General features: G+C 40.7%; 1 protein-coding gene across 5 annotated transcripts in view; it reads left to right on the plus strand.

Annotated features, from left to right (window-relative positions):
- Positions 1 to 860: 860 nt before the first annotated feature.
- NF1 (neurofibromin 1) overlaps positions 861 to 23,296 on the plus strand; it is a 262,407-nt gene continuing 239,971 nt past the window's right edge. For 3 of the 5 annotated variants that reach the window (XM_055577185.1, XM_055577186.1, XM_055577187.1), the window contains exon 1: positions 863 to 1,126. In XM_055577185.1, coding sequence (XP_055433160.1) covers positions 1,067 to 1,126 — 60 coding nt within the window. In that variant the 5' untranslated portion in view covers positions 863 to 1,066. Of the gene's footprint in view, positions 1,127 to 23,296 lie in introns of all 5 variants that reach the window. The other 2 variants (XM_055577184.1, XM_055577188.1) reach the window with 2 other exon arrangements.

A 23,296-nucleotide genomic window follows, 5' to 3' on the forward strand; every position in this document is an offset into this window, starting at 1 on the left:
GTATGCCAAGCCCTTAAAGGTTTTTTTTGAGGATAGTGGAAAACTAAATCTTTCTATTATCAAATGCGCAAAAGTTTTAACTTGGGTGCCCATCAGTTCAGCAGAGGAAGTGTAGACTGGGATTCCGGAGTCTGAGTACTTTGACTGCCACTGGGTCTACCACTGGGATTTAAGAGGACGTTTAAAAAAAAAAAAACAACTACCTAATCTCCCTTGGCCTTACTTTTTCCTGTTACTCACCAGGCTATGGTAGCTACGGAGGACCTGGAAACCTGAGGTTATGTGCCTATTTTTTGCGAGGACTTAAGGCAAAGCACAGCTCCCCAGAAATCAGCGGCAAAGATCTGCGTGCAGGGAGAAATGCTAGCCCCAGGGCGCCCTAACTTCCAATCCGGGAGCAATCCAAACCCAGAGGCCGGCGGGGGACCAGGAGCTGAAGGCGGTGGTGAGATGGGAGCGGATGCTCCCGGGTGGGCTCGGACTCTGGCCGGCTGCAACTAGAGCCCGAGCCGAGGTTAGCCCGGAGGCGATGAGGGACGCGCGCCTCCGGGCCCGGAGGAGTTAGGTGACGTCACCTCCAGGAGGACTCGCTTTTTCATTAATGAAACCGGCCGGCGCGGGCGCATGCGCCGCAGGCCCCCTTCCCTCTCGCTTCCCCCTCCCCTTTCCCAGCCGCGCTCTCAATCTCGAGCTCGCTCGCTCTCCCTCTCCCCGGGCCGTGGAAAGGATCCCACTTCCGGTGGGGTGTCATGGCGGCGTCTCGGACTGTGATGGCTGTGGGGAGACGGCGCTAGTGGGGAGAGCGACCAGGAGGCCCCCTCCCCTCCCCGGGCCCCCCTCCCCCGCCCCCCTTCCCCCAGCCTCCTCGCCAACGCCCCCTTCCCCTCTCCCCCTCCCGACCGGGCACAGGCCACCCATCCCCACCCCCGTGGGAACGTTCGGAGCCTGCACTCCTCAGACCCTCTCCTCGCCTCTTCCTTCACCTCAGCCCCCGCTCCCTGCCCTCTTCCCGGCCCTGGGCGCCGGCCGCCCGGTCCCTCCGCCGCCCCCCGGCTGCGGGGAGGACATGGCCGCGCACAGGCCGGTGGAATGGGTCCAGGCCGTGGTCAGCCGCTTCGACGAGCAGGTAACGGGCCCGGGGCGGGCGGGAGGTGGGAGCGGAGTGGGGGTGGGGACCGAGTGGGTGAGGGGAGGAAGGAGCGGCCGCCTCCCCCGCAGCTGCCTCGGGCTCCGGAGGAAAGGCTTGGGGGGATAAGACGGGGTGGCCTAGGGGGGAGGTGCGGGCAAGGAGGGGACGGCTGGTGTCTTGGGCGCCCCTCTCCCTCCTCAGTCGGGGGGTGGGGCCTTTTTCCTGACCACCCCTCCGACCCTCCATCCCCTTTATCCCAGCCCTTCCGCTTGCTAATAGGGATGAGTGACCTGGGGGCGCTTTCAGGGGGCTCTCCATCTGGATTTAATCATCTCCCCCCCCCTTACTTTTTTATTTGTGAACGGAGGTGGGTAACATTTAGGGGTTTCCTCTTCCCTCAGTGGACCTCCTAAACGGGAGTGAGTAACTGAACGAACCCCAAGGCCCTTCTTGTGTACCCCCAATAGGAGAAAGATAACATCCCGCCCCTCCCCCAGTTTCTTCTGCTTCCTCTCTTGGAGGGGGAAGAGTAGAAGAAAGCAGGGAAACACAGGTTTTCTTACTTTCTGCTCCATCGTCTCAGCCCGCCCGGAGAACTCCAAGTGCACACACTGCACATCTTTTTGATGCCCCACACGAGTGCCCCCCACCACCCGCCCCCCATATCCTGATAAGACCAGACTGGCTTTTACATTGCCCTTTGCAGTGGAAACCATGGTTCTTGTTCCCTCCTGCTTCTGAAATATTTTTCCTTCCCCCCCCCCCCCCCCCTTCCTTGGTAGTTGCAGTTTCCCCTTTTATATTTTGCCCAGCAGTCTGAGAATATGAATACTGCTTTCTGGAGTGGGAATCTTGAGGATTAAGGGGAGCAGAGTGAAAGGAAAGTGGGAAACTGCATCAGAACCACTGACAACAGAGAGCAAAGCCAGCTGGGAAGTGGTCCCGAAGCCGTTAATTCTGCTAGTGTTTTGTTGTCGTTGTTTTTTCTTTTTTTAACTCGCACCTCTTAGTTGACAAGAGAACTTGCATTGAGAATATCTGAGATGGAGAAAAAAAGTTACCTAGCTTGAGGAGGTCCCTTTTTATTGCCTGAGCCACAGACTCCTGGGGCTGATCAGAATGAATGTACCCGGAGCCTTTTGTCAGTAGGATTTAGTTTAACTTTGTGTTGCTGTTGAGTAGTTGGGGATCGCTTAGAAGAATGCTTTTGTAGCTGCAGTTCTAGGATGAACTTCCTGTGATGAGGAACTACTTCAGATTGAGTCAGTCTATTTTGTTTACTGGATATAATCATGAAACTGATTTTGGGAGCTGAGTGAATCCATAAACAGTTTCTGACCTATCTGAATGATACTTAGGAATAGGCAGAGGAATTGAGAGGAAATTTGAGAAGAAGCTACGTAGATAAAAGAGAATTACAAAGCTGTCAGAGACTTGAAGTTCTTTCACCTATCCTTATGCTTCCAGACCAAAAAGTATCTAAACCACTGTACTGCTAATCTATTTGAGGGAGTGAAATGTGACCACATATATTGTATTGTATTATTGATAGAGCCTTACGTTTAAAACTTGATAGAAAAGACTTTCTCTGTGTAATTTTAAAAAAGGATTTAAAAGGCACACAGTTCCCAAAGGTAGACTGTGTGGATACTTTAATCTGGATGCAGGAATTTGATGGATTCACACCACAACTATTGTTGACAGTTTTTTAAAAAATTTTAAATTGAAGGATAATTGCTTTATAGAATTTTGTGGTTTTCTGTCATACATACATCAGCAAGAATCAGCCATAGGTACACCCATGTCCCCTCCCTCCCAATATTTTTTAAATTAAAAGTTTTTTTTTTCCGGTTTTTAAACTTTATTTCTTTGCTTTTTACCTGTTGATCTCTAGGCTTATCTGTCACATATTGAAAACATAGTTTTCTAAATTTTAAAAGAAGAATGATTTTGATTATATGCCCAGTGATGCAAGTAAATGTTTCCTTCTTTTTGTCCCCAGTGTTGAAAGACCTTGTACTTTGTTGTTTGCTTTGTTATGAATATTGTGGAATCAGACTCATACCATCGGTTAACAATTAAGGACATAAGAATTTTAAACAAGCATTAAAAAACTATACTTTTATATTGTTATTAAAGAGAAAGATCCATAGGACAAATTATTCCTCACATTTTTCCCTTACAGGGTTAAAGCCCACTGACTTTGAGATGTCAAAGTATAAGGGTTTGGGTGTTTAACGTAAGGCACTTGTAGACATTAACTTATTATGGAATTAATAAACGTTTAATTTAAATTAGAGTTTACTTTGAGTTTGGAAGGTGGGCAAAACTGAGGCTCAGAGTGGTTAAGTGACTTTTCAAGGTCGCATAGCAGACCTAATAATAAGAGCCTCAGTATGAAAAGTATTGAATGCTGGACAATCAGGAATAATTTTTTCTGGTAAGTATCTCTAGGATTTGTTTTAATAATCCAAAAGTATAGTTAGGAGGGAAGAGTTTACATTTATATTGAGGGGGGAAAACAACCTACGTGTAGTGAGAGATATTTGAGAGTCTTCAGTATTTCAACTATGTCTAAAAGTTTTAAATTTTGAATATATTGTCTGTACTTTGCTTCACTGGGTCCAGGGGGAGTCAAGCTGCTGCTTTTTATTACAGCTAAGACTTTTTATTAAGCCAAGAACCAGAGAGCATGTGCATGTCTAAAGATGGCAACTCTATTTATGATTGAGTTGATGTTTTAGTTAGACTTCTAATATTTGTGGTGATAAAAGCAGAAATGCCTTACTAGCCACTGCTGATTACCTATTGTACTCTGATGGGTATTGCTCAGCAACTTGGTGCAGTAGACACAGATTAAACAGTGGTAGTGTTCCATCTTGACATTGTGAGCTCAAGTCCTTGTTTCCAAGTGGGTAAAATAACATTGCACCTAAGCCTAGTATTTATGGCAACTGAGCAATTCCTAACAATTTAAAAAGTAAATACTACTTTGATTAGGGATGGAACTTGTGAAGGTAGACAGCCAGAAAGCTGAATGTGTAAAGTTATATCTTCTGCTGCTCCTTAACCTGCCTGTAGGGTGCTAAATAGTAAGTTTCTAAATTGAAATTAGCAATTTTAGGTGTGGGTGTGTAGCTTTAATTTGTGGCTCATTAGCCAGGTTACTTAAATTAGAGAGAACCTTCTTACCTGCCTCACCTAGCTTCATATGCCCAATTTCTGTAGGACTTTGTTCCTGAAAAGGAGTATAGAAAAACTGGTTATATGCAGGTTTTTGTTTTAAGAAGTTGAGAAAGATACCATCAAATGATTTGTTGTAAATATACATTTTCCACATCTGATCAAGTAAAAGCGATATATAAAAAGCCAAAAAATTACATTTTTAAAGAACATATTAGAGAGTAAACTCGGATTTTTAAATTTTTAATACTATTGGTGGTTGTAAATTAAATGCTAATCAGAATGTTCTTTGAATATGTGGTATAAAACTTCTGTTATAAAATGATTGGCAAGCGTCTTTGAAGTAACAAACTACATGTTAATTGGCCAGATAGATTTGTAAAACTTTGAAGTTGCTTTGGATTAAAAAAAAAACCCCAAATTCCTTAGCCTTGTTCTTAAAGCCTGGTCTGCCATTGTTGTAAGGCCTTATAAGTAGTTGAAAATGAATATTCTTTTGGCAAAGGGTATGGTGAGTGAGAAAAAATTGCTTATTTTTTCTGGAACTCATCTTTTAAAAACGATTTCTAACTGGTCCTCAATTAGTTCTCTGTGCTCCCTCACTCTTCCCACCTTTAGCATCTAATTGAGTTTTTCTTTATGTGAGCTTCTTCCTTTTCACCTTCAAACTTACTGAGATTTCTTTTCTCTTAAACGTTTGGTTGGTCTTGTACCTTTCTCTGTATAGATCAGTCTTTTTTTTCCTTTTGTTGCCAAATGCCTGCCGCCTCTCGTTTATCCACCTATGTCCTCTGTAACTCTATGAAAAAACTAGCTCCTGCCTCTTGCTTTCCTTCTAGATTGCTGCTTTCTTGAAAGTGATGCCTTCTGGCAAAACAGTGGTTTTTTGATCAACTGTAATGCCACTGTGGTGGTCCATTACCCCTGGAAACCAGTCTCGAATTCCCAAGGCACCATGCTGTCTTGTATGTATGCTTGCAGATCCTTCACCTTTGGACAGATGTGCATTTTTTGTCATATGGTGCTGCCCACCGTTGAACTGCGGTTCCTAAATGAAGGTGTGAGTTTTGTCCTGCTCTTTACAGCCTCAGTCCTCATACTAGCCATTAGATCTCTGTGGATCCTGTATTTCCTTTTTGTTGGAATTGACTAGAAAAATCTGTAAGATTTCTTTCTAGTTTAAATATCTGATGACCTTAATACTTTTAACAGCATCTCCCTGTGCCACAATGGTCTGTGGGGAGCTGACCCCACTTAATTTACCTAACATTTTCTCGTTATGTCTCAGTGTGTACCTATGTCACAGGCAAGCTGGCTCAGTCTCTTCTGTGTATGTCAAGCTTATTGCTGCTTGTCTGCCTCTGTTTATACCAGCCCCTGCCTAAATGCTTTAATTCCTCTTTTATCTTTTTCTAATTCCTGTCCACACTTAAATGGGTAGCTTGAGCTTCATTTTTCCCATGAAGTCTTTATAGACTAAACTCACTGCGTCCTCACTTCTTCATGTGCTTGTCACCTCAGGTTCTACAGAAACACCCTTTAAAGTGTCTCCCCTTGGAAGGGTTGATTGAACATAGCTTAGCATTATTTTCTCTTCTCTTTTTTATCAAATGGAGTGTAAACTTTCTGAAAAGCAAGAACTCTCTGTGAGAATTCTACTAATAGTCACCCCAGGGCCCAGCAGAGTTACAAGCACACATTGAGTCATTGATGGAATGTTTTTCATATGATTCTTGGTTCAAAGGTAGACTGGCTAACAGGAGTGGTAATTTGGCTTTATTTTAAATGCAAATAACTGAATTTTATTAATAATTTAGTGTTTATGGTGGCCTCCATCTTATAAGTTATATTTTAACTGGGGATAGGTTTTTAACAAAAGAAAGCTTTAAGGAGGAACTTGTACCTATTTATATTTCCTCCAACAGAGCTAGCATTTTTGAATCAAGTTTCAGATCTGATTGACTACCTTTGTGATCTTGAATTTGTCACTTACTTTTAGTGTCAAGTCTGCATAAGGAAATTTTTTTGCAGTGATCTGATAGGATAAATTAAAAGACACTTGCTCCTTGAAAGAAAAGCTATGACCAACCTGGATAGCATATTAGAAAGCAGAGACATTACTTTGCCAACAAAGGTCCGTCTAGTAAAAGCTATGGTTATTCCAGTAGTCATGTATGGATGTGAGAGTTGGACCATAAAGAAAGCTGAGCGCTGAAGAATTGATGCTTTTGAACTGTGGTGTTGGAGAAGACTCATGAGAGTCCCTTGAACTGCAAGGAGACCAAAACAGTCCATCCTAAAGGAAATCAGTCCTGAATAGTCATTGGAAGGACTGATGGTGAAGCTGAAACACCAATACTTTGGCCACTTGATGCGAAGAACTGACTCATTGGAAAAGACCCTGATGCTGGGAAAGATTGAAGGCGGGAAGAGAAGTGGACAACAGAGGATGAGGTGGTTGGATGGCATCACTGACTCGATGGACGTGAGTTTGAGCAAGCTCTGGGAGTTGGTGATGGACAGGGAGGCCTGGCATGCTGCAGTCCGTGGGGTTGCAAAGAGCTGGACACGACTGAGGGACTGAATTGAACTGAACTGATAAGATAATGAATGTGAAATGCTTTGAAAAGACTACGATTATTCAAATGTAAAATTTACACATTTTCTATATAGCTGACTGATGATTGTATATTTACCAAATAAAGAAAATTGACCAGTCTCTGGATGTTCCCCCTTATGTACCTTGTCCAATATATACCTCAGTTTAGTGATCATTAACAAATGCTTAGGGTACTGAGAGGGTCCTTAGGTAACCTACCATGAATGACTGTAATCTGTTTTCGTGCTTTATCATCTATTTGTGGCATACATAATAGACGGCTGTTGAGATTTGGAAAGTGTAATAGAAAAATGTCATAAAGTGTTGTGTGGCTTGTTATATTAGATTTAATATTGTTTTATTAGATTTTAAATATTGCTGCACTTTTTATTTGACACTTTTGGCCAATAGGATGTTAGAGTCTTAAATCTGCTGCTTTTTTTTTTTTGAATGTGTTTAGCATGGAGAATTTTGTCCTTAAAGCAAAGGTTAGAGATACAACGGTAAGCATGCTTTATTTTTGCATCTTTATTCTTTACTCAGACTGCTGTAGGGCATTTTTGTTTTATTTTCAAATTTGGTGTTATGAGGTCCTGTGTAGACTCTCTATTGTTGCATTATAGCAACATACTTTGCAGGGTGAGCCTTGTATTAATGAAAAACATGTGCTTTGCACCTGTGTTCCCTAGGTCTCAGTCTACTCTTCATTGGGGGGTTTGTGTGTATCTGTGTGTAGATAAGACAGTGGATGGGGAGGGATAGGAAGGCTCATTCTTTAAAGGAAGTTTAAAGAGAAGAATGTTCTATAGAAGAAGTAGAAGGGGAGGTTTGTGGTCAGCTTAAACTGTTAAAAGGCTTAGAATCAATACTGAAGTAGAATATAGGCATCTTAAGCTCTTTCTTTGCTGAGGATTGACTTGAATTTATAAAAAGCATTGGCTTATTCTGTCTGACATCTTTTAGACTACCCCATTTTCTTGGAGGTGGAGAGGGAAAGATGAGACAAACTTTGTTTTGACCTTGAAGAATAGAAAAGTTAAAGTGTTTTTACATTGTGATGACTGAGTGAAGTCTAAGATTTCAGCAGTAAAATATCTGTTTCATGCTGTGTGCTGGAGCCTTCAGTAGACAGAGTACACTCAGAGGTTGTGCTGAAGGGAATTTTAACACTGTACAATATAAGTAACTGGAATTGATAGTGCCTCCAGTAAACTCTTCAGGTACCTGCAGTCGATGGCAGATTTGACCACTTCAGATGTTATATGGCTGAGATATATAGTTATATTCTTTGGTTTTCTGAGAGTGGCTTTTGAACCATTGACTATATCATCAAAAGGGCTTCTGTTAAGAAAGCCCCAAGGTAATATGGAATGCCATCCTGTTATAATGAAGAATTGGAATTATCCTCTAAACTTTACATATTTTTGCTATAAATGGTACTAATTACTTTGCAGTAGCAGTAACTTGAGGTGCAGACTTCCAGATTGCATGTTTTCTTTAAACCACAGCCTGGCACTCATTTGGTTTGGCTTAGGGTTGCCCCTACAGTCTGCAAGCTGTTGCCTGCCCCTATTCATATTTTATAGTTTGGAGTGTCTTAGCCTGTTGAATTTCAGAGAACTTAAAACTTTTTCTTGTGATATCCTTACCCCTTCCACTTCACATCCCCCAAGCAGGGTGTTGTGTCTAGTGCAAGAGGCATGAATATTTACTAAATAGCAGGACATTTAGAAATTTACTTTAAAGGACTTTTATTTAATTTATTTTCAATCATAGTTTTATATCCAGATGATGGCCTTGTGGGTAATTATGGGTCATAACGACCTCAAGCAACCCGTTTCCATCTAATTGTTGACAGCTTACCTTGGATAGTCCTCATAGTAATTTGGGCATGAGAAAACCCCTCTTACTGTCTCAAATTTGTGATGACAGTCAAGAGCTCTTTTTCTTACTACACAGTATATGAGCAGTTTTCACTGTGACCTTGGGCAAGTCAGCCTCTCTGAACTTGAGTTTTCTGGTTGCATCTGTAAGTTGGGGGTAATACCTGGCTTTACTTACATCATGGGCTTGTTTAGTGTCTTGGGTATGAATCTTTTATGTGAAAGGAAGCTGTAAATAATCATAAAAATGTATTATCATAATTATTATCCTGTGCAGCATTTTTTCTCTTTTCTTTATAGTTTGGTGATTATTATTATTTCTACAATGCGTGGAAAAACAAGCTAGAGAAGCAAAGCAACTTGTTCATTATCATATGACATGTGATTGAGTTTAAACTAGAGTGTGGGTGTCTTAATCCTTAGAGCAGTAACTTCCAATAAATAGAGCTTTACAAAAAAGGTCTAAATTTTGTGAATAGATAGCACAAATATGTAAAGAGAGGAAAGTATTATTGCTTCTTCACTCAAAAATAACATGTTTTATGTTCTTAAGGGAGAATCTTTTATGTTCATAAGAGAGTTCATATGGAAGTCTTTTTTTCGGTTGGTCATGTGTTAGACATACCTTTTAAGCATTGTATACTGATTTCATTGTTTATCATTCTTTTCACCTTATCAAAACTTCTCAGGCTGTTAGTGGAAGTTGTAACATTGTTCCCCTTTTATTTTTAGTTTTATGACATTTTATAACTCACCGCAGAAGTGAGTTGAATTCTGAAGGTGAGAGTGTAGAATTTGTGAGAATACCAACAGGAATGTATAGTTATAAATATGACAGTATGTTTTTATTTGATTCTTTTATCTGGTATTTCACAGTTAAGTTTTGTAAAGTTGGTTTTCATACTCTTAAGAACATTCCATTGAGAATTTGATCAAATTGGAAGGCACCCTTTTAACCTTTGGTTGGATTTGAGTGCCTTGTTCTGTTGGATTCCTGAGTCTGTCTTTCTCTTTGCCCATCTGCTTTCCTTCCTCTGTCTGCTTTTTGAAACCCCTCACCCCCAGCAGCAACTTTCACAGCGTTCACTTTGTCTTTTGGAGTACCTTTCCAAATCTTTTGTCCTCATCAGTGCCTTTCACTTCTGTCCCAGCTCAGGGCTGGGAAGATGTTTTGCTTTTATCCTCTAAGCAGATCATCTTCCTTTTGGGTAATGGACTAAGGGGGAAAGACAAGAGGCGTTTGTATTTCCTGTTATGTTTCAATTTTTGGCCTCTGATAACTGAATTTGCGGTAGGGAATGGGAGAGAGAGAAGGTGTTGTTTTGGTCAGATGTTGGCAACAAAGATCACTGAAGACCTGTGCTCTGGTTTCTGCCTTGACACAAACTACCTTTGTTATATTAATGTAAATCTCAATTCTGAGCTATTTCATTGATCTGTTAAACAGGAAAAATATAATCTGTCTAAAACTTTTCTAATTCTTAAAATAGATTGATTTCTGTTTTTTTTTTTTAAGCCAGTCCTCTGACTGAAAAAATAATTCCAGTCACTAATTGATTAGTTACAGATAGTTAGAAGGAATCTGAGATTATTTAAATCCACTTCTGCAAGAGCCCTGACAGATGACTGTTCAATCTCTCAGTCAGTTCAGTTCAGTTGCTCAATCATGTCTGACTCTTTGCGACCCCATGGACAGCAGCACGCCAGGCTTCCCTGTCCATCACCAACTCCCAGAGCTTGCTCAAACTTATGTCCATTGAGTAGGTGATGCCGTCCAACCATCTCATCCTCTGTCGTCCCCTTCTCCTCCAACCTTCAATCTTTCCCAGCATCAGGATCTTTTCCAGTGAGTCAGTTCTTTGCATCAGGTGGCCAAAGGATTGGAGTTTCAGCTTCACCATCAGTCCTTCCAGTGACTACTCAGGACTGATTTCCTTTAGGATGGACTGGTTGGATCTCCTTGCAGTCCAAGGGACTCTCAAGAGTCTTCTCCAACACCACAGTTCAAAAGCATCAATTCTTCGGTGCTCAGCTTTCTTTATAGTCTAACTCTAACGTCTGTAAACTCTCGCACCTTAAAGTCTAGTAAGAGAGAAGAATGAAAAGAAAATTATGGTGAATGTTATGATGAATGTATAGGATACAATGGGAGTGGGTAAGAGGAGCCCTTAATTTAGCCTGGGCAGTCAGGGAGAACTTGACAGAAAGTGAAGCCTGGACTGAGTTGTCAATCATGTAGGTTCTTGCATGTCTTACTAAAATGTTGAAACCCTTGTTTGAAGGTTTTGGGTGAATGTAATTGCATCTAATGGCTTATGCTTTAGTAGGAGCAGTTGAAGAATATAATAAAGGGAAATATACAGTGAAGTACCATAGGAGGTAGAAGAAGAATGGGATCTAAATTCAGGTGGTGAATTTAGAGACTGAGATGGCAGAGAAGGAAACAGTGGATTTGGTTTATAACAGCTGTTGGAGTAAAGGAGAGAGAGAGAGTGCAGTTTGAGGACATTTAGCAGTACTGGGCAGTGTTAAGGATTCAGCTGGATTTGGAGACAATGTCTTTGTTATGGTTTTAGTCTCTAGAATTGAAGAGATCAAGGAACGTTGAGGATCAGATGTTGGATAGGTGGTCCACCTTGACATTGAAGTCACCTAGATCCGGGTTTCCAGATTTAGCAAATAGAAATAATGGATGCCCAGTTAAATGTGAATTTCAGATAAGCAATGAATATTTAGTATAAATATTGCCCAATTTTTGCATGGGATATACTAAAAATACTACTCATACTTTTTTGAAAATTCAGGTTTAATTGGGAGTCCTGTATTTTATCAAGCAACACTAACCTGGATGGTGATCAATGTGTGAAGTTGAGGAAAAACTGAGCCAGGACTCAGATTCTTTTGATGATGGGGAAAGTATCTAGAAAATTGGTAGGTGATAGTGACAAGGTTTGTTAGTGAGTAGCACATGAGTCATGAGCCTCAAGGAAGAGTGGGGCGAGTAGAAAAGTTTGGCCTCCTCAAGTCTTCTATTCATTGTTCCTAATTGTCTTCTCTGTAATGCTTCAGAGTGTTTGTCTTTTTACTTTAAAAATGTTTGAAGACAAATCTTAAGTATTCCTCAGGGTTGTCCCCCGCCCCCCCAGTATATTATTCATTCAATTATTTTTTATAGATCAGATCAGATCAGTCACTCAGTCGTGTCCGACTCTTTGTGACCCCATGAATCGCAGCACACCAGGCCTCCCTGTCCATCACCAACTCTCGGAGTTCACTCAGACTCATGTCCATCTAGTCAGTGATGCCATCCAGCCATCTCATCTTCTGTCATCCCCTTCTCCTCCTGCCCCCCATCCCTCCCAGCATCAGAGTCTTTTCCAATGAGTCAACTCTTCGCACGAGGTGGCCAAAGTACTGGAGTTTCAGCTTTAGCATCATTCCTTCCAAAGAAATCCCAGGGCTGATGTCCTTCAGAATGGACTGGCTGGATCTCCTTGCAGTCCAAGGGACTCTCAAGAGTCTTCTTCAACACCACAGTTCAAAAGCATCAATTCTTCGGCGCTCAGCCTTCTTCACAGTCCAACTCTCACATCCATACATGACCACAGGAAAAACCATAGCCTTGACTAGATGAACCTTTGTTGGCAAAGTAATGTCTCTGCTTTTGGATCTGCTATCTAGGTTGGTCATAACTTTCCTTCCAAGGAGTAAGCGTCTTGTAATTTCATGGCTGCAGTCACCATCTGCAGTGATTTTGGAGCCCAGAAAAATAAAGTCTGACACTGTTTCCCCATCTATTTCCCCTGAAGTGATGGGACCGGATGCCATGATCTTTGTTTTCTGAATGTTGAGCTTTAAGCCAACTTTTTCACTCTCCACTTTAACTTTCATCAAGAGGCTTTTGAGTTCCTCTTCACTTTCTTCCATAAGGGTGGTGTCATCTGCATATCTGAGGTTATTGATATTTCTCCCGGCAATCTTGATTCCAGCTTGTGTTTCATCCAGTCCAGCGTTTCTCATGATGTACTCTGCATATCAGTTAAATAAACAGGGTGACAATAAACAGGGTGACGTCCTGTTGAGTTCGCGTCCTAATTGCTGAGGAGTGAGTTAACCTGGGTGAGAGTCAAGCTGAGTATTTTGAAGAGTGATTGTGAGGGTTGGGAGGAGACACGGTGCTGCCTGCCCTTTTTCATAGGGCTCTGCAAAGCAAAGATTTGAGGTACTGTTTGTGAAGGTAGTCTGTAAACTTGCTTCAGGAAGGTAATGGTGTTTTTTATAGAACACACCATTAAGTATTTCACTGTCATGGTGCTTTTTTCTCTTGGTGCAGTTGGTGGTCAGTATTCAGGCATATCATTTTTCATCTTTTTTTCTAAGTATTTTTGTATCTGAGGGTATTATTTGAGTCTTTTAAAAAGAAGGCTTAAAAATGCCAAGCTTCAGGTGCTCTGTACTTTTGGTATTCATCTGATTACTGGTACAGTTAACCTAACAAAGAGCATGCGTGTGCATGGGTATTTTTTTTAAAAAAGCTTTTTTATGCAAAGTTTTAGACATGTACAAAAATAGATGATTATAAATGAAGCCCTATGTACCCATTACCCGGCTTCTACTTAGTTTTGTTTCATCGATACTCCTACCCATTTCCTGCTCAGCTTCTCTTCATTATTTTGAAGCAATCCCATTTCTCATTTCTGCATGACTTATTCTTAGCTCATGCTGACTTTAAGAGCTGCGTGATAGAGAAACAGTACTCAATGGGGAAGACTTGAGTTTGCGTCCTAATTGCTGAGGAGTGAGTTAACCTGGGTGAGAGTCAAGCTGAGTATTTTGAAGAGTGAATGTGAGGGTTGGGAGGAGACACGGTGCTGCCTGCCCTTTTTCATAGGGCTCTGCAAACCGAAGATTTGAGGTAATGTTTGAGAAGGTAGTCTGTAAACTTACTTCAGGAAGGTAAGATTTCGTTATTAGTAAACGCTGCTTCCTTCTCTTAAGTGCTTAAAAGTCATCTGCATAGTAATCAGTCCTAGAATTATTTGGGTGTTGACATTAAATTAAGGTCATAGTCCTGAAGTGACTTTTCACCTTTATCCATCCCTGCATTTTGAGGCACCATCTTCTCACTCCTGGTCTGATGCCTTATTTTTTGTGAGTTCTCAAAGTTCACTCCCCTTGTGACATTTCAGAATTTTCATCTCTACCCTTGGATTAATTCATATAGACTTGAGATAAAGCAGATAGGTGGGGTTTATGCTGTATTTTAGGTGTTTTGATGGCTGGCAAAAATGCTCTTTTTAAATTTGAAAATAATATTGTTTTCTGCTAAAACAGAAGTGAAATTGAATTGTATAGTTCTATTTTCAGTCTCCTATTGGTATTATATTGTTGTTGTTTAGTCGCTCAGTCGTGTCTGACTCTTTTGCAACCCCATGGACTATGGGGATTTCCCAGGCAGGAATACTGGAGTGGGTTGCCATTTCCTTCTCCAGGGGATCTTCCAGACCCAGGGGCCAAGCCTGTGTCTCCTGCATTGGCAGGCGGATTCTTTACCACTGAGCCACCAGTGAAGCCCAGTTGGTGTTATAGCATGTATTCTTCACTAATGATTCTTGTCTTTCCTTCTTCGTTGTCTTGATCTTAATATAATTTGTATATATTTAATATGCTTAACATATTAAGTATATTTAACACATTTAATAATATATTTATAATATATAAATATATAAAATATAATATATTTAATATATGAAGCCTTTACATATTTATTTTAGCATCTTCAAAGTCTTTAGTGATTCTGAACTTTTAACTTTTTATATTCATCTGTTGGTTTGTTTGTTATGTGTAGTCTATGTTCTTTGTCAAATGTCCTTATCAGTACTCTGCTAGGGATGGGGGAGAGGAGAAACAGGCACATTAGTTTCTCTATTTTTATTTTTTGGCCATGTTGGGCAACTTGCAGGATTTTAGTTTCCCAACTAAGCATTGAACCCGTGCCATGGCAGTGAAAGTCTGGAATTCTTACCACTAGGCCACCATGGAACTCCCACATTAGCTTTTTTAGAAACGTCAGCTTTACTGGGATCACTTAAGACTCGTGTTAAAAGTACGGATTTTCCGACCATGCTGAACATCTAAGGGAGACCTGGCGTGCTGCAGTTTGTGGGGTCACAGAGTCGGACACAGCTTAGCAACTGAACAACAACAGTGACAACAAGTGTTATCTCTTGAGTTCTAGAGGCGGACAGTGAGTTAGAGTTTAAAAACTCTCCCCAAATCATTCTGATGTGTGGCTGGGCTTGTGAATGACTCTTAGGGTATTGCACGGAGACTTCAGCTGCTGGGTAGTATTTAGTAGGTCATCTATACCACTGCAACAAGTAGAAAAAACTGAACTTTTAAAATTGTATTTTAAAAAATATTGGAGGACTGTAGAAGTAATGATGACTAGATTAATTAAAATTAATTAATTAAAAAATTCCAGATATAGAAGAGCCCTTTGTAAGGTGAAAAGAGAATTGCTAACATTTGCTGATTCTGGGCACAGACTGAAGAAAAAGAATAAACTGGAGGTGAACTGCATCTTGCTAAAACTTCAGCATAGTCCTGACACATTTCAGTTCATGAAATAGATTGTAATGGTTGTTCTTTCTCATCCCTTTTGTGTGATAGAGTAGATGGAGAATGCTCACTGGGAAGATATATTCTGGGGTTTCTGAGGCTCTTTCATTTACCATATTCGGTGTACAGTGAGCCATTTCTAAAAATTTGAAAAGGTGGTAAACTGTGATCCATAATCCAGAAGAAAAATAAATGACAGAAGTAGAAAGTGAAAGAAAGTGTTAGTCACTCAGTCATGTCCCAACTCTTTGTGACCCCTTGGACTGTTGCCCGCCAGACTCTTCTGTCCATGGGATTCTCCAGGCAAGAATACTGGAGTGGGTTGCCATTTCCTTCTCCAGGGGGTCTTCTGGAGCCAGGAATTGAACCCGCATCCCTTGTATCTCTGGCATTGGTAGGCAGGTTCTTTACCACTGAGACACCTGGCACTGCCTGGTAATTAAAATTATCAGATGGGGACTTTAACCGTAATATGCTAAAGAAAATATAAGAAAAAGTGGAGAATCTATAGAGAATTAGAATTCATGAAAAAAAATTAAATGGATATTTTGGGAATAAAAAATAAATCAGTCGCTGAAGTCTGTCATTTATATGTTAATGAGTAAACTTTGATGCAGAACCCTAGGCTCTCAATCTACCCCTTGCCTTACTCTTCATTTACCTAAAAGAGGGAAAACAGGTCAACTGAATATAAACCATTGAAGTTCTGTGAGAGCAGGGATTGTGGCTGTCTTTTCACTGCTGTGTTCCCAGCACTTAGTACAGTGCCTAGCACATGAAAAATAAAACAAAAAGAAGCATGACAAAAAGCCCACAGTAACTGAAATTAATTATTCATTGGGTGGATTTAATAGCAGGTTATACCAATAAAAGACAAGAATAAAGACAATAGAAAGTATCCAGTTTGAAACATAGGAAGAAAAAAAAATGGAAAAAGTGGGACAGTGCAAAGCAGTAGTAGTGAAAGTTTGAATAAGGTATGGGACTTCCTTAGGGATCCAGTAGTGAAAACTCTGTCCTTCAGCTGCAGGCTTTGATTCCTGTTCGGGGAACTAAGATCCCACATGCTGTGTGGTGCAGCCCCCAGAAAAGAAAAAAAAAATGTTGAATAGTGTGTTTGGAGATCCAGAAGTAGAGACTTAGCGTGGGAGCAGATATTTGAAGAGATATGATAAGGCATTTTCCAAAATTGATGAAGGACACCAACCTATACATTTAAGTAGTTTAGCAAACTCCAGGCGGGATAAATACAAAGAAAAGTACACTCAGATATAGTTTAACTGAACTGTTGAAAACTATAGAGACAAAGAGAAACTCTTAGAAGCAACCGGATGGGAAAAAAATAGGATAATGTTACTTTCAAATAAACTAATATAAATGATGGCCAAATTTTGAACACAACTGAGGAAACTGGAAAATTATGGAATGACATTTTTTCTGAACAAAAAAGCTGCCAAGTTAAAATTCTATTCCCAGCAGAAATATCCGTCAGAAATGAAGGTGAAATAAAGACATTTTTAGACAAAAGCTGAGAGAATTAACCACCAGCAGTCCTGCTCTGTAAGACTTACTAAAGAAGGTTCTTTACATGGAGGGGAAACATCTCAAGTGGAAGGATAAAACTATAGGAAATAATAAAGGGCACCCAGTTGGGTGTGGAATTAGTAAATATACACCCACTATGAATAAATATGCGAAAACTGCCTCTTTTTTTCCCCCCCTGTTCTTAGGAACTTTAATTTAGGAATTTTATTTTATTTTATTTATTCTAGAATGATAGACATTCTATAGCATTCCTTGGAAGGAAAGTTATGACCAACCTAGATAGCATATTCAAAAGCAGAGACATTACTTTGCCAACAAAGGTTCATCTAGTCAAGGCTATGGTTTTTCCTGTGGTCATGTATGGATGTGAGAGTTGGACTGTGAAGAAGGCTGAGTGCCAAAGAATTGATGCCTTTGAACTGTGGTGTTTGAGAAGACTCTTGAGAGTCCCTTGGACTGCAGGGACATCCAACCAGTCCATTCTGAAGGAGATTAGCCCTGGGATTTCTTTGGAAGGAATGATGCTAAAGCTGAAACTCCAGTACTTTGGCCACCTCATGCAAAGAGTTGACTCATTGGAAAAGACTCTGATGCTGGGAGGGATTGGGGGCAGGAGAAGAAGGGGATGACAGAGGATGAGATGGCTGGATGGCATCACTGACTCGATGGACGTGAGTCTGGGTGAACTCCGGGAGTTGGTGATGGACAGGGGGTCGCAAAGAGTCGGACACGACTGAGCGACTGAACTGAGCTGAACTGAACCATACAATAAACAAATAAACCTCATATATTAAAAATGTACAATTTGATGACTTTTGCTATATTTATAAGCTTGTGTTAACAGCACCATGATCAGGATAATGAATGTATATGTCTCCTGCAAAAGTTTCCTCTGGTCTCCATAATTCATTCCCTGCCTCCATCCCATTTCTGGGCAGCTGCTGAGCTGTTTTTCTCAGTATTTTTTCGTTCACCTGTTGGGTAGATACTTGGGTTGCTCCAGTTTTAGCTATTGCAAACGACGTCCTGAAGATTCCTGTATACAACTTTGTGTGGATGTCTTGAGTAAATAAATATAGAGAAGTAGAATGGCTGGGTCATATCATGGGTATATATTTCACTTTTATTTTTTTTAATTTATTATTATTATTTTTCAAATTTATTTTTGACTGCTCTGGTTCCTGCCCCTGGGCTTTCTCTTGTTGCAGCCGGTGGCGGTTGGGGTTGTACTCTTCTTTGTGGTGTGCTGGCTTCTATTGTTGTAGAGGATAGGCTTTAGGGCTTGGGCTTGGTAGTTGTGACACATGGGCTTAGTTGCTCCAAGTCATGGGGGATCTTCCCAGACCAGGGATTGAACCTGTGTCCCCTGCGTTGGTAGGTGGATTTTTAACTGCTGGATCACCAGGGAAGTCACACATATTTAACTTTTTCAGAAGCTTCCAATTTTTCTTTTCCAAAGTGATTGTCATTTTACAGCAGTCTATGAGGATTCCAATTGTTCCACATCCTTGCCAACATTTTTTTTCTTAAAAAAACTTTTTAACTAAAAAAATTTTTAATTACACCCATCCAGTGGGTATGAATTGATGTATCATTCTGGTTTTGATTTGCATTTGCCTAAGGACTAATGAGCATCTTTTCATGCACTTATTTACCAACTGAATATTTTCCTTGATGAAATGTATATTTGGATCTTTTGCCCAGTTTTTAAAAGTTGTTTCTTTTAAATTACAGAGTTTTAAGAGCTTGTAATATAAACTAAATGTAAGTCTTTTACAAGATAGATAGTTTGCAAATATTTTCTGCCAGTTTCTGATTTGCTTTGTTTTTTGCTTTTTTTCTTCTCAGTCTTGAAAGCAGGTGTTCTTAATTTTGCTAAAATGCAAATTATCAATTTTTCTAAATAAAGAAAAGGATTATGTTATTGATGGTGTATCTAAGAAACCTTTGTCTAATGTAAGTTCACCGAGATTTTTCTCCTCTGTTTCTCCTTTTAGGTTTGACACTTAGGTCTATGACTCACTTTTAGTTAATTTTTGTACTTGGTATGATTCTGTATGCCTATTGTCTTGCCAATCTACAGTTTTGATTATTGTAGCTTTATAGTAAATTTGAAATCAGATATGGTAAATGCTCCAAGTTTGTTGTTTTTTCTCAAGAATAAGTTGGTATAGATACTTTGCAAAGAGGAAGAATCAAGAGCTTTGTCCCTCCTCTAGTCTTAACAGGATTTCTTCAGTGTACGCTAGGCAGGGCCTTAACAAGAAGCCAGGTAGCAAAGGAGAAATGTAGTTTGCACAGTAGCTCCACAATCAGAAAACAAGGTACAGAAGGATAGATGTGAACATGAGAGGCAGTAACTTAGCAATTGGCACAGTCCTCTCTGGCTACTCAGCAGCCATATATGCCTTTAAACAGATACTTGATCTTGTGTACAGAAGACAAATACTCTGTGCGTTTGCCTAATAAGATGGAAGTCTTCTTTTTAAAAATGAAGATGTTCTTACCTTCTTCCCAAAGTGGGAAGCAAAATCCCAATACTTGTTGTATCCATCTGTTGGTGACATTCACATATTCCACATTTAGGCTATGTTAATTATATCTCAGATTTGTAGTCCTATCTGAATATCATGCTACCTAAAGACTAAATAAAGACTAAACATCTCCTTCTGCTTTATTGACTACACCAATGCCTTTGACTGTGTGGATCACAACAAACTGTGGAAAATTCTTCAAGAGATGGGAATACCAGACAACCTGCCTCCTGAGAAATCTGTATGCAGGTCAAGAATCAACAGAACTAGACATGGAACAATGGACTGGTTCCAAATTGGGATAGGAGTACGTCAAGGCTGTATATTGTTATCCTGATTATTTAACTTTCGTGCAGAGTACATCATGCAAAGTGCTGGACTGGATGAAGCACAAGCTGGAATCAAGATTACTGGGAGAAATATCAATAACCTCAGATATATAGATGACACCACCCTTAAGGCATAAAGCGAAGAGGAACTGAAGAGCCTCTTGATGAAAGTGAAAAGAGGAGAGTGAAAAAACTGGTTTAAAACTCAACATTCAAAAAACTAAGATTATGGCATCTGGTCCCATCACTTCATGACAGATGGATGGGGAAACAGTGGAAACAGTGAGAGACTTTATTTTCTTGGGCTCCAAAATCACGATGGTAACTGCAGCCATGAAATTAAAAGATGCTTGCTCCTTGGAAGAAAAGCTATGACTAACCTAGATAGCATATTAAAAAACAGAGACATTACTTTGCTGACAAAAGGTTCATCTACTGAAAGCTATGGTTTTTCCATTAGTCATGTATGGATGTGAGAGTTGGACTATAAAGAAAGCTGAATGTTGAAGAATTGATGCTTTTGAACTGTGGTGCTGGAGAAGACTCTTGAGAGTCCCTTGACTGCAAGGAGATCCAACCAGTCCATCCTAAAGGAGATCAGTCCTGGGTGTTCATTGGAAGGACTGATGGTGAAGCTGAAGCTCCAATCCTTTGGCCACCTGACGCAAAGAACTGACTCACTGGAGGAGACCCCGATGCTGGGAAAGATTGAAGGCGGGAGGAGAAGGGGATGACAGGATAAGATGGTTAGATGGCATTATTGACTTGATGGACATGCGTTTGAGCAAGCTCTGGGAGTGGTGATGGACAGGGAAGCCTGGCATGCTGCAGTCTATGGGGTTGCAGAGTCAGACACAACTGAGCAACTGAACTGAACTGAAAGACTAAATTGTAAAGTTGTTTGTTGTTGTTTAGTTCCTAAGTCGTATCCGACTCTTCTGCGACCCCATGGAGTATAGCCTGCCAGGTTCTGTCCATGGGATTTCCCAGGCAGGAATACTGGAATTGGTTGTCATTTCCTTCTTCAGGGAATCTTCCTGATCTAGGGATCAAACCCACGTCTCCTGCATTAGCAGGTGGATTCTTTACCACTGAGCCAGTTAAGTTTTACTAATAAAATTTGTATAACATTGAGAAGAAGAAGAGAGAAGAAATTGGTTTATACATTCATGCAAAATCTTGTGTAGTAAGAAAAGAATATATATGTAACTGCTGTAGACTTTGCTTTTGTAAAATAGTTGAATGATTGTAAATTCTTTTTTATAATTAGTTTCTTCTACTGCTCTTTCCATGTTTCCTTTGCCCGGATACAGGACCTCAGCTGGTGAGGTAACCCAAATCTTCCTCACTATTCTTCACACGTTACTTTGTGTGTGTGTATTTTCCATTAACTTTTACTATTACACATGTATAAGAGATACATCAGAGAATCCTTGGGCTTCCAGAGTCCTCCCTGTCCTTATGTATCATTAGTCCTTTATCTCCTAGGTAACTCAGACGAATTGAAACAGCTAATAGAATGACCCTCCTCTTTGCCTCTTCATGATGATTCCAAGTTTATTTTGATGTTTTGCTTTCTATTTTTATGAATGAAATTCTCTTTCTTTCAGCCTGGTAGTAACGAATGGCCATGGGTACATGACTAAAGAGCTCAGGCTTCTGGTTTGAACTAAGCAGTAAGTTTAGCACAGTGTCACGTTCTTGAACTCTTGTTTGAAAAGCCTCTCCGTCCCTGGAATGAGTTTAGGATTATTTTAAATGTCCTATTAATGGTATGGACCTAACAGAAGCAGAAGATATTAAGAAGAGGTGGCAAGAATACACAGAAGAACTGTACAAAAAAGATCTTCACGACCCAGATAATCACGATGGCGTGATCACTGTCCTAGAGCCAGACATCCTGGAATGTGAAGTCAAGTGGGCCTTAGAAGGCATCACTATGAACAAAGCTAGTGGAGGTGATGGAATTCCAGTGGAGCTCTTTCAAATCCTGAAAGATGATGCTGTGAAAGTGCTACACTCAATATGCCAGCAAATTTGGAAAACTCAGCAGTGGCCACAGGACTGGAAAAGGTCAGTTTTCATTCCAATCCCAAAGAAAGGCAATGCCAAAGAATGCTCAAACTACCGCACAATTGCACTCATCTCACACGCTAGTAAAGTAATGCTCAAAATTCTCCAAGCCAGGCTTCAGCAATATGTGAACCTTGAACTTCCTGATGTTCAAGCTGGTTTTAGAAAAGGCAGAGATCAAATTGCCAGCATCCGCTGGATCTTGGAAAAGGCAAGAGAGTTCCAGAAAAACATCTATTTCTGCTTTATTGACTATGCCAAAGCCTTTGACTGTGTGGATGACAATAAACTGTGGAGAATTCTTCAAGAGATGGGAATACCAGACCACCTGATCTGCCTCTTGAGAAATTTGTATGCAGGTCAGGAAGCAACAGTTAGAACTGGACATGGAACAAAAGACTGGTTCCAAATAGGAAAAGGAGTACGTCAAGGCTGTATATTGTCACCCTGTTTATTTAACTTCTATGCAGAGTACATCATGAGAAATGCTGGACTGGAAGAAACACAAGCTGGAATCAAGATTGCTGGGAGAAATATCAATAACCTCAGATATGCAGATGACACCACCCTTATGGCAGAAAGTGAAGAGGAACTCAAAAGCCTCTTGATGAAAGTGAAAGTGGAGAGTGAAAAAGTTGGCTTAAAGCTCAGCATTCAGAAAATGAAGATCATGGCATCCGGTCCTATCACTTCATGGGAAATAGATGGGGAAACAGTGGAAACAGTGTCAGACTTTATTTTTTTGGGGCTCCAAAATCACTGCAGATGGTGACTGCAGCCATGAAATTAAAAGACGCTTACTCCTTGGAAGGAAAGTTATGACCAACCTGGATAGCATAGTCAAAAGCAGAGACATTACTTTGCCAACAAAGGTCCGTGTAGTCAAGGCTATGGTTTTTCCTGTGGTCATGTATGGAAGTGAGAGTTGTACTGTGAAGAAGGCTGAGCGCCGAAGAATTGATGCTTTTGAACTGTGGTGTTGGAGAAGACTCTTGAGAGTCCCTTGGACTGCAGGGAGATCCAACCAGTCCATTCTGAAGGAGATCAGCCCTGGGATTTCTTTGGAAGGAATGATGCTAAAGCTGAAACTCCAGTACTTTGGCCACCTCGTGCGAAGAGTTGACTCATTGGAGAAGACTCTGATGCTGGGAGGGATGGGGGGCAGGAGGAGAATGGGACGACAGAGGATGAGATGGCTGGATGGCATCACTGACTGAATGGACGTGAGTCTGAGTGAACTCCGGGAGTTGGTGATGGACAGGGAGGCCTGGCGTGCTGCGATTCATGGGGTTGCAAAGAGTCGGACACGACTGAGCGACTGATCTGATCTGATTATAACCAACACACAGAATTGTTGCCATTCAAAAAATCTTTTCTCAGCCTCAGGAAAGAGGTGAAAC

Source organism: Bubalus kerabau, chromosome 4, assembly GCF_029407905.1.
Source record: "Bubalus kerabau isolate K-KA32 ecotype Philippines breed swamp buffalo chromosome 4, PCC_UOA_SB_1v2, whole genome shotgun sequence".
NCBI lineage: Eukaryota > Metazoa > Chordata > Mammalia > Artiodactyla > Bovidae > Bubalus > Bubalus kerabau.